Source organism: Cydia strobilella, chromosome 25 (assembly GCF_947568885.1).
Source record: "Cydia strobilella chromosome 25, ilCydStro3.1, whole genome shotgun sequence".
NCBI lineage: Eukaryota > Metazoa > Arthropoda > Insecta > Lepidoptera > Tortricidae > Cydia > Cydia strobilella.
This window is the reverse complement of record NC_086065.1, coordinates 2,467,048-2,479,412: the sequence shown is the minus strand read 5'-3', so window position 1 is coordinate 2,479,412 and position 12,365 is coordinate 2,467,048. Positions and strand designations below refer to the sequence as shown.

Genomic DNA, 12,365 nt, shown 5'->3' with positions numbered 1-12,365 from the left:
AGCGATGAATTCACTGAGTGCTGACACTGGCAAAACACTCTGATCACCACCAATTACCAGCGCGTACTTACTATATCCACAAACACATCTCTGCGTCTCTTTCTAACTCACCCTAATCGATTACATCCAGCTCTTTCTAACGTCATACAATAGACTTCTTAATCATTTCCTTCCCAGAACCAAATAGTTTATTCTCCTTTTTGTAATGAGCAAAAATCTACTTCAGAGTGAAGAAAAGACGGGTCAGACTCAAATATTAAAGGAGTTCTATCCTACTCAAATAACTTGACCAGAAAAATCGCTCTTAAATCATAACAACAAGGTTGATTATTCAAGAAAACGCTTTACATTATAAGATCTAAAGCAAACGAGAGGCGTGATAATGATAGCAGTATTAAGCCGCTAGTAATAGAGCTTATATTCGCCCGGCGCGTATTAATAAAATTAGTTTGAGTACACCCCGTATGTAGGCGTGGCGGTGTGGCTGAATGAGTAGCGCCTCGGTCGCGCGACGGACGGACGTGTCGAAAAATCGAACTCCGATTTCGATTTTCGAAATTTAGGCACATCACTATTCGAGTGAAAGAAGTGTATTTTTCTAACAAAAATGGTTGTGTGCTTAATAAGATAGGACCTTTTATGTAAAAAATAAATATTTTGTGAGTGTTTTAAAACCTACAAACGTAATACAACATTTATTTATTAATGGATATTTTATGTGTAATATAATTTTGAATTTAAAAAACTAGTGATTTTCATAGCATGTTAAGGTGATTTAAAAAATAAAATGGAATCACAAACAGTAGAAACGCAACCGAAAAAACCGAAACCATTCTCGATAGACTCGATAATCGGTAACAATCGGAAATCGCCAGAAATCGACATCGAAAACCAATCAGATTCTAGAAATTCTGAAGAAGACGAAGAAGAAATGAACAGAATGAGATATTATTTCAATTCGCCGTTTATACAGAATGGTGTGTCGATACCTTTTTTATTAGGTTATGGGGAGCCGTGGCTGTCTAGGGTCTTAGCGCCTGTGCCAGAGAGGGAAAGAGAGGAGAAAACGGAGAGTCCAGTTAGTGTCGGGAGTGAAGAGAGCGACGGGGGAGAGGATAATACGCAAGGTTTGTTTGTTTCAACTTTGATTAACTAAAATTCGGTTTTGTACTTTAATCGCCATCAGATATATCGGAGCGGCCAAGGTGCTCGTAAATATCTGAACACGCCGTTATTGTCAAAACGTTAGTGTGTGTTTAGATATTTTTGACTACCTCGACCTCTCCGATATATCATGGCAAATGTACCTGTAGACCGATATACCTAAAATCAAGACCAGACCAAACAAATTTCCAACTTGATCATACCTAAATTAAATTGGCAATTTAATTTTTAATTTCACCTAGCTTCCACACGTACTTACTTAAATGTAATTGTGGGATCGGCGAGCCAATATCCTTGAATTTTTTTTAAATAAAAGTGCCACTTATCCCTCCTAGCAGGGAAGAAAAAGCTCTTTTACGAATAGTTAAAAACAACTTTGGCCTGAAGGTCTCGTAACCAGGTCTTAAAACTAAAAAAAAACTACTTACGAATAACTAGGTGTAGTGCATAATTATTTTATTATCCATCGTATTTTCACGGAAACATAGCCATTTCAGTCAGTTTCGGTCTAAAAATTACTGACACTGACTATACCAGCATGACAAATAAGTTTCGTACTTATTTGTCATGCTGGTTCAGTCAGTGTCAGAAATTTTTAGACCAAAACTGACTGAAATAGCAAGACACGTTTGATAAAAACTATTGACACTGACTGAACCAGCATGACAAATAAGTTTTGTACTTATTTGTCATGCTGGTTCAGTCAGTGTCAGTAATTTTTATACCGAAACTGACTGAAATAGCAAGACACGTTCGTTTCCGAGAAAATACGATGGAAAACAATTATTTACTACATCCTATCATAGAGTAACTTAGACTAGAGCGGTACTGTCATAGTAAATTTTGTAACCACAGTAAATTCACTGCCATCTGTCGACACACTTTAAAACTAAAAATGAAGATTTATAAAAATACGATAAAATGTATTTAAATATGGATAAATGATTTTTTTTATTTGCATTAATTATTTTTATGATTTTGACCCATGTTCTTTCACTGATATGCGTTAAAATTGTTAAATAACAAACGAAACCGTCAACGCCATCTATACGACAGTAGGCCAAAGCTAGTAGCGCCCTCTGAACGAGAATCAAATTTTTTTGATTTTCGAGGCACGTTTTTTCCTTAGACTGTATCCATCTATTACGGAGTTATATCTATCTTTGATCCTATGAATTTACATTCTAAAACAAGACATATACCCACAAATAGCCAGATATAAATTTAGGAAAGATAACTTTATTTACTTAAATCTTCTCGGGGCAGAGGTGTAGGGTTAGAGCCGGCGTAGCTTTATTTGAAGTTCATAAGCGCATTGTAACATGCCTACTTGAATAATAAACTATCTTTATTACTTACTTAATCTTAATACTCCATTGGCTCAGCGACTCAAAATGAGACTTGGCCTCCGACACAAGGCAGCGCCACTTTTCTCGGTCCTGTGCGACCTCTCGCCAATTGGTGACTCGAAGTTCGCGCAGATCCGACTCCACCCTGTCACACCAGCGATACCTGGGGCGTCCGACAGGACGTCTTCCTGCTGGGCGGCCCAGGTATGCTCTTTTCAAGTTCCGAAATTAGGTATCAACTAATCCTAAGTTACTTAATCCGACGGACATCGATTTGCCTTTTCGTTCGTTTTATTTTAACAGTTATCCGCCTACAGACCTACACATTAAAACTTGCCAAATGACTACCTCCAGTGTCCATCAAGATAAGCTCAATAGTACCATAATAAATATTGCGTTGTCACCCAACTTACATACCCCGCAACGCTCAAGATTCCACTTTTCGAACTGCTCGCTATGCTCGTTCATTTTATAATCTTTCGCTTTCTCGGGTATTATCAATATTAGCACGGGGGGTTAAACAACAACAAACCCTCTTGTAAAACAAATAATAACTATATATTTGAACCTTAAAACCAATACGATATAGCAGTTTTTTAAACAACATTACTGAAAAAATGGACGCTGACTCTCGCATAAAAGAAACAATGGCTCTTGCTTGTTTAACAGATTAGGGTCTTAGGCGTAAAAATCATTTGAGAAAATTCATACTATAGCACAATTATTCAAATCGTTTCCGATAAGTAGGTATTGGCAGGAGATTTGAGGTAAATGATAACGGGTATATTTAATTATAATTCTGAAACTTAGCTTGTCAGGATTTTCCTCAGGTTATCCTATAGATATGTTTAAGGTTAGGTTAGGTTTGTTTTTTGCCTTTCTTTTTTTATGTACTATGTTGTGGCGTTAAATAAATGTATTTTCTTTTCACATCACCTATTCGAAAAGGGAACTTTTCTTCCCTGCTAGGAGGGATCAAAGTGGCACTTTTCTGTTCAAGGCCATTTTGTTGCCAGTATGAAATATTGACACAAAGACATGAAATTAGTATGCATATAATCGATTACAATTTTATTTATAATCGATTACGTGCATACAATTTTTCTAACTTAAATAATATTTTGTTGTAATTGTAAACAATAAATGTAATTAGCGTATTTTAAATTAATTAATAGCATATTTAAATTAAGTAAATTAATTAATTAGCGTAATATTCACAAAGAAACTTAAAAAAACATTAGTTTAATAATTTAATTTTTATATTGACATTTTAGGTTTCCTTAAACGCAGCCATACTTGTCTATGCAATTTAAAAAGTTTATATTTAAAAAGTTTTGTACGAATAATTTTTCACAAAGCATAATTATGCGGTTCTGTTCTGTATTGTGTATAAATTTGTAAATACTTAGTTTAAATCAATAACTTTATAATAATAAATATAAGTAATATCAGTCTTCATAGTGTTCTTCCGAAGATTTGGTTCAAAGGGGTGTTACCACAAAAATCTACAAAAATAATGTACTTGATTTTCATTGTATCATTTTAGTTGTTTGCTGCTGTCTTTGAAAAGATATTAGGTACATAATTATGAGCTGTAGGTACTTTTAATTTGTCAGTACAGTACAGTCACGTCTGAAAATATCATTATTTTAAGCCAAGATCGATACGGACAAAGTGCCAGAAGTATGTACCTATACCATGGTCGTGTATACATATTTTTGGCACTTTGTCCGTATCGATCTTGGCTTAAAATAATAATGTTTTGTAACCTAATATATGTATGTAATTATAGGTGATGTGAAAAGCAGTATGTGTCTCATTGTAGCAAAAAAATTTTCACCTTGGGCGTTAACACTTGAATCCCTCACTACGCTCAGGATCCTTCGCTTCGTTTAGGATTCAATTGTACGCCCTCGCCGTAAATATGTCATTTTGCTCCCTTGTGACACAATCTACTATTCTTTCTTTCTTTTATGATAATCATGAAAAGTTACGCGTTTCTGAGAAAAACGACTAACGAAAATGTGGACAAACAATACATTTATGACATAACTTTATGGGAAACAATAGAGACCCGAATGATACACATACATGACTAGGGTATGCCCGACGGATCCGAAATGTATGGGAAGATCCGTGGATCCGAGATCCGGAGTGCAAACCCTATGCATGACATACAGCTACACAAAGTACTATAGGGTAAAAGTGGTATAGTCATGAATGAATGAGCGAATGTGACTTAAGCGCACGATATCAAATAAATAAATAAAACCGGCCAAAAAAGAATACCTATGTACCTAATATTTCCGAAAACTTCCTGTTTAAAATAACACTTGCACACTCTGTGCTGTCAAAATCGTAGGTAAGTTCTACCGTTATCTGCAACTGCTTTCCTTTTCATAACTTCTTTATATCCTACTCAAATCAACAAGGGTAACCCCAATTATCCACGCATGATTTGTACTCCAGTCAACAAGGACCCTAGTCCGATTAGTGCCGCTCTTCGATCGTTAGATTTCACGCCACTCGATGCATCTGCGCCGTGAAATTGACAGAAATTTGTCACAAACTGTTCAAATGCGACAGTGACAGCTGCTTGTTGAGATTTCTTGACAAGTTTAACTGTTTGGAGGCAGGAAATTAGGAAATATGTGAGATAAAAGTTTAAATATTACAATAAAATACATAACCAATATCTATTAAAATTCTTTTAAAATTATTCCTGTATTTATTTATTAAATTTCCTGAGCTATAATATCTGTTACCAATACAGGGTTGCTAAAAATACGTTTAAATTAATTTTTAGGAATATTTTTCTTACTTAACACACACACTTACACTTTACACTTTTTTTACAAAATGTCTTTAAAAAGTAAAACTATAAGTTTTATCTTCAAATTTTTCTCCTTTAAGGGACCCACTGATTACCAGTCCGCCGGACGATATCGGCCTCAGTTATTCGGAACTGTGAAATTTTTGTTCTAACTGACAGCCGGCAGGCTGATATCGTCCGGCGGACTGATTATCAGCCTGCCAGTTAGAACAAAAATAATCAGGCCCCTTTAGCTTTGATACACCTTGTTGATAATTGTAACATGTTTGTTACAATTATCAACAAGGTCTCGCTTTGATTTGACATCACTTGTAATGTTCAAATAGGTATAAAATGTATAAATTATAGGTGTCAAGTGCGGTATCAAGGGATTCTCCCCCACTAACACTCTGGTTTTGAGCTCCTTACTCCTTTAGGGACTTAGGTACAGTCAGTATTAATAGCGAATAAAACAATGCGCCTAAATTATCAGCGACATTCGAATACTTTTCCTATACCCCTTTTTTTAGATTAGATATTTCATGACCTCAATAGTAGTGGTAACTTTTTTCCTCTAAAATTAAATCTGAGTAACTATGCACTGAGTTGTGTCGATTACATATTGTATCTACCGCAATAGATATCATGGGAACCACTTTTGAGGTTAGAAAAATTCTAATCTTAATAAAAAACCGGCCAAGTGCAAGTCGGACTCGCCCACCGAGAACCGAGAGGGTTCCGTACAAATATAACTTTTTTTGAACAAGTTTGGGAACAAATCAAATTATTTTATTAAATATTTTGATTTGTGTTTTTTAAGTAGTCACACTACTAATAAATTAAAATCCGGCCTTCATCACTGGAGGGCTTCGTCACTTTTTTTTAATATATGACATCTATTACAGTTTTTAATAACGTTTTTTTTTTTCAAATTTATAGTTGTCAGATTTTTCCCTGTACTAGTAGTGCAAAACGATATAATTACTTGCCAAATTTCATAGTTCTAGGTCAACATTATTTGCGGCGTAAACGGCCGTATCTTTTTTTACGTTAACTTAGATTTTTTCACAGCTTCCAGGGGCAGTAGATGAGTATATAGTTTAAAATTCAACTCGATACCTCCCGCGTTCCCGAGATAAAGGGTTTTGACTGACAGACGGACGGACGGACGGACAACTAAGTGATCTTATAAGCGTCACTTGCATCATCCCACTAACTCAGTTCAACCGTTAACCCAGTGTCAAATTGTACTGGTAACCATGGTAACTCCAGTTTTAACCGGTTAGCCCCGGGTAATGAATGGTGCAAGAGGCCCTAAGCGCCACTTATATAAATGGTAGAAATAAAAATAGTTCCTAATAGTATGCCAATAGTAAACGCTCGCCGTCGGCAGGGCGCTCATATCCTCACACCCTGCGCCAGTTTTGGTTTTACCGGTCAGTCAACCCAACCCTAGTGTCAAATTCTTGTTTTTTTTATAAGACCAAAAGGATTCTGGATGAGCCCTTTAAGCCAAATCTCATACAACAAAACTAGAGACAGGTAAAACCTATGCTGGCGCCATCTTTAAAAACCTTGCCCGCGAATTTGTTTGCGTACAAAAATGATGATGACTAATAAAAACCAAATAAAAACCCTGGGCGTCAAAATATCCCCATACTAAATTTCATCCGAAATCCGAATGGTTCAGCGGAGTAAGCGCCACTTGCACCATTTCACTAACCCGGGGTTAACCGGTTAAACCTGGAGTTACCATGGTTACCAGTACAATTTGACACTGGGTTAACGGTTTAACGGCTTAACCCCAGGTAAGTGGGACGGTGCAAGTGATCCAAAGCGTCATAAGTTAACACATAGGGTTACTTTTGCTTAATTCTACCTACAACTTCGTCTCTGTTAAATGATGATGATGATTGTTAAAAACTACCTTATTTCCTCCCTTCCCCGTTCCTAAAACTATCACTATTCCATTCCAAATGTCATCTAAATCGGTTCAGCAGTTTAAGCGTGAACAGGTAACAGACAAACGGACAGATATACTTTCGCATTTATAATATAAAAGTAAGGATAATGAGTAAATAGAGCAAAACAAATTTAAACTAAATTGAATCCATTATAAAATATTCAACATGCAACACCAATGCATTTCATACGCAACAGATACAATACGTGACACCCGCACGCCACAAATAAAAATATTTCCACAGAAAACCAGTGTGAAAATGCCTACGTGACCGCCATTTCGGCTAGTGATGTCCGTTTATCGAAAATTCACCGATAAATTACCGATTCGTATCAAACTGCATCGAATCGTTCACACGCGATTTAACTTTGCCGCTTTTTTGAATTCGAAATTTAAAATTCAGAACGCGAGTTCTATGCTTCCACAAACATTAGAAATGCTGTTTGAATTTAGACTTTATTTTTAGAGCGTTAAAGTTTATTTTCGTTTTGCCTAGGTTGGTATGAAGGTTGTAATATTTTTACAATTCATTTGGTGCGTTCGATAACTGTCAATCTCTGTTGCGTCGGCCATAAGAAATAAATAATAATATATTTATTTGCGAAAGGGGATCGGTTTTACGGCGGGTTTTTCGTGGAAATTGCTTAATGTGTGGTGTGGAATGTTAAGAGAGTTAAAAGGGGTTTTATCGGTTTAAATTCAGCGTCACTCTAATTGAATGATCGAAATCGCAAACCGTATAACTTGATTGCCTAAAAATGTCGCACTTATTTTATCAATTGCATTTAGATTTTTTAGTCAAATCACGTGTATTAGTAATCCGTTTTTAGACGTCTATTATTGCTTTTTTATGCAGAAAATCCGAATTATTGTCTTTTAAATTCTGTATTGTAGACACAATACTAGAGATTTGTGATTTTTAGATTTTTTGTAACAACACTGACTAACAGAAAGAAAACGATTTTTTTACAGCTAAATATTACTTAGTTTTTACAATTTTGTTTTTATTATAATAAGTACTTATTCCCATGTTATCCATAAAATATTTGGCGACAATCTCACACAGGTCAACCTAGCCCCAAACTAAGCAGAGCTTATACTATACCTATAGATACTAACCGGTGATATACTTGAATAGATAAATATATATAGTCGACATCCATAACTCATATCACCGTGGGTTCAAAACTAGGAACTCCAGCTTCGCAGGGTGACTATCGACTTCCAGGATATACAATGTGTTCAGTCATAGGATTTTAAATTTTTTCAGGAAACCTTATCAGCGGATAATATTAATAATCAATAGTCATAGTGACTTAGGTTACGTGTTACACGTTGTAAATATACATTGTATAGACCAAAATAAATCGGAAGTGGACAAATGTCTCAAAAATCGGCATCCCTATATGATCAATCTCGTAATAGCAGACGTCATCACTCCATCTTCGTGACGTCGACTGGGCGGAGCGCTGACGAGGTCCGTTTTTATGGCGGATTAGTAAAAAAGTCAAGTCCGTAATTGTGGCCGCAGATAGCAAATAATTCAGCTACGTAAAACCACTCAACTATAGTCCGTACTATAATTATGACACACAACTTCAATAAGTAATGTATTTTTTTTTTTGTTTTGAATTTTGAATTTCTTCTATTTATAAAAATATTTTTGGTGGAACAAGCTTTGCTGTTATCTTTTAGACAATCATAGTCATATATTGCTGTATTATTACAAATACAAATACAATAATTAAACAGTTTCAATTGTTTATAATAATATATTAATGTAAGGTTTTAAAAATGTCAACCGCTTGGCTGCGGAGATTTAGGTTCGGTGTAAAAGCCTCATGGTTCTAGACATTCATATTATAATATAACCGAAAATAAATTAAATTAAAACAGACACAAATTACCCATCATCCAATAAACAATTGACAGACGATTTATTTATTTTTTTCACAAAAAAACGGCAATTTGGTCACCCTCCTAACCGCTAAAATGCTGACCAAGTAATTTAGTCAAGCCCTATAAAAATAACCCAAACGATTTTGAATCTTATATCTAAAGACCAAAGGACTATTCACTTGGATAGTCTGTCCCGCTGTCCCAATCTCGGTTTACTGCAATTTAATCGGTTATTTAGTTTTATTAGCTCGATTTTATTGGACTTTATTTGAGTATTGTGGCCCAGAGGCAGTGATTTCAGGAAGCCACTTTGCCGTTTTATCCTATCAGAGAAAACATGCTCAGGAAGCCATTTTGAGAATACATATACACATATACACATAATACCCTTCTATGTTTAAACTGAAATTAATAACTTTTAACTAACTGTGTGTTAAAATTATTCATAATCTTATAAAGATGTGACATACCTAGTTAAAATAATTATATTTTTATATATCAAGTCATAATATATTTTGTACCTGACATGTAAAATACCATTGCTTTTACCAATAAATTTCTGATTCTGATTCTATAATATCAAGATTTAGAAAAAAACAACAGTATGATGCTCGCAAATATCAGATTTGTCACCAATTCTAAAGTCTACCAGTCACCAGTCTACCAGCTGAGGTTTATTTTACTCTACATATATTATACCTATTAATCTTTTCAAAATCAGTCAAACTATTTAGCTAAAAATTTTGTTGGGACTTTGGGGCATGGGAAAAGAACCAAGAACTTTAAGGTAGCTTGGTCGTCTCGTATGTCTAGCTTGACAAAAACATAAAAATTATCTTAAAATGAAAGTTCCTCCACGATTCGGCATATTTTCTTTATTTTAGTACTCAATAACCCTCTCTTCTCCAGGAAATGATTCCGAACCCGACCAAGAGGATTCAACAGACCGTCGTGAGAGTAAAGCGAGGCGCCGGCGCACGGCCTTCACATCTGAACAGTTATTGGAGTTAGAGCGAGAATTCCACGCCAAGAAGTACCTGAGTCTGACAGAGAGGTCGCAGATCGCTGCGGCACTCAAACTTAGTGAAGTACAGGTTGGTATCCTTCTCATCTTAGTGCTTTTTCCTAAGCAGTTTCCTAAAGTAAAACTATACTAGTTTCCTCCTTAAACTATTGTCCTTCACTGAAAAACAACTGATAATTATAAAATGGTATTTTGTACAAAAGTTCCGAGAAACTTATTGACCGTTACTTGGCTTACCAGCAGTCATACATTCTTTGGTGAAATAATGTGCGAAGAAATTCAAAGGTATCTAAATGTAGCTGTAGTGGAACGCATATATGTTAGTGATGATGATGATGATGGTGGATATACCTGTTACCTGAACGATTGTATTTTTGCCATACGAATAAATAAAATGATGATGGTACAGGGTTTGAGCCAAATAGCTATGAAGCATAGCTCATAGCTCGTATGAAGATCGAGTATGCACGTTCGCGTTTAAAAGGAATATTCAACCTACCATGCTTAAATCTCAATTTTTCGCAGGTCAAAATATGGTTCCAAAACCGTCGCGCGAAATGGAAACGCGTGAAAGCCGGCCTCGCCTCCGGTAGTCACTCGGGCAAAACCTCGGGCACCAAGATAGTCGTTCCCATCCCCGTGCACGTCAACCGCTTTGCTGTACGAACACAACACCACCAGATGGAAAAACAACAGTTTCGACTAGACAGGAACCAGCCTTGCAGCCTTTTACAGTCTCAAACCTCAGCGTTCTCGAAAAACGACGCGTTTTTAAAAGAATCGAATCCGTTTTTGAAAGAAGCGAGGTTACCGAGTCCGTTTTTGAAAAACGAATCGGTAATATCGATGGGGCGCAGCACTATGTACGACGCGAGCATGTCCGCTAGGTTGGCAAGCTTGAGTCAAGCTGCCAATTTGAGGTTTGGAAATCAAAATGGCCGACCTAGCTAGTCTGGGATTTGCAATAGATACAGGCTGATTGTCTTTGGAAATGAAAATTAATCAATGCCTAGGTACTTATTATCGCTGAAGCATTATTGTGCATGCGATGATTATCTTCTCGCTATTTCCGGTACAGTTTAAATAAAAAAATATGCTTTAAAATATCAACCGTTGTATGGATAATGCGTCAGGGAAAATATGTTAATTCAACGAAATTTTATCGTATTTTTACAAAATGGTTGTTTCACTGATTATGATATGGTGTTACTAAGTACATTGAATCGAGTTTAATCCAGTCTTTTTAAAGGACAGTATATTTAACAGGCATAGATAATTTTATACAGATTTCCCACTACTTATAAAGAAAACCGAAAGAAAATGGCTTTCAAACCGGTGGTGATAATATGCAAAGGTGTGTGTGAAGACTGTGAAGACTGTAAAGTCCCCAGTCCACTCTCAGCTAGTGTGGAATGTATTGTACAGTCGCTATTAGATATATCGGAATCGGGTTTCTATTGTTTCCCATAAAGTTTTAAGTCATAATGTATTGTTTCGTTAGTCATAATTTGGTTTTTCTCAGAAACGCGTTTATAGGATAACCTTACGAAATCTTACTTCAATAATTATGTCAAATAAAGGGACCTCATCGGAACGGCCAAGGTGCTCACAAATTTTTTGAACACATACCTCTATTGTTAAGGGGTTAGAGTTGTTTATATATTTTTGAGCACCTCGACCGCTCTTATACAGGGTGGCCAAAAAATATGTGCATTCCCGTTGCCAGGCAGGTTTTGGGATTATACTGAGCAACTTTTACTATGGGACCAACGACCAACCACGAAATCGTGAAAAAAAATTTTACTATCCCATATAAAATGGACCAGCCAACATGTATGAAACAGCCAAATTTTTTTTTCGTGATTTCAGGGTTGGTCTCATAGTAAAGTTGCTCAATATAATCCCAAAATCTCACTGGCAACGGGAATGCACATATTTTTTGGCCACCCTGTATACTTCTGATCACGACTGCACTCCAAACCCTCTTACACTCTATGAGAAGATGCCGAAATATCCAGCAATTGGATAACGTCAGATGACAACCAATTCACTAAATAGGGTAAATCATCTATGCCACCTTCCAATAACTGGACACCTTATACTAAAATGGCTAAAATAAGAATTTTATTTATTTATTCACACAATTCAAGTAAA

General features: G+C 35.9%; 1 protein-coding gene across 1 annotated transcript; it reads left to right on the top strand.

Annotated features, from left to right (window-relative positions):
• Positions 1 to 781: 781 nt before the first annotated feature.
• On the top strand, positions 782 to 12,058 carry LOC134752650 (homeobox protein vent1-like). The gene is made up of 3 exons (XM_063688320.1): positions 782 to 1,127; positions 10,097 to 10,281; positions 10,737 to 12,058. The coding sequence occupies exons 1-3, from the start codon at positions 788 to 790 to the stop codon at positions 11,160 to 11,162; spliced, it is 951 nt and encodes a 316-aa protein (XP_063544390.1). The 5' UTR covers positions 782 to 787; the 3' UTR covers positions 11,163 to 12,058.
• Positions 12,059 to 12,365: the final 307 nt, after the last annotated feature.

Bases quoted from the DNA above. Each gene is read 5' to 3' on its own strand.
- LOC134752650 (XM_063688320.1), top strand. From the start codon at position 788: ATGGAATCACAAACAGTAGAAACGCAACCGAAAAAACCGAAACCATTC. The intron at 1,128-10,096 runs GTTTGTTTGTTT...TCTCTTCTCCAG, and splicing joins GGGAGAGGATAATACGCAAG to GAAATGATTCCGAACCCGAC. The intron at 10,282-10,736 runs GTTGGTATCCTT...AATTTTTCGCAG, and splicing joins TCAAACTTAGTGAAGTACAG to GTCAAAATATGGTTCCAAAA.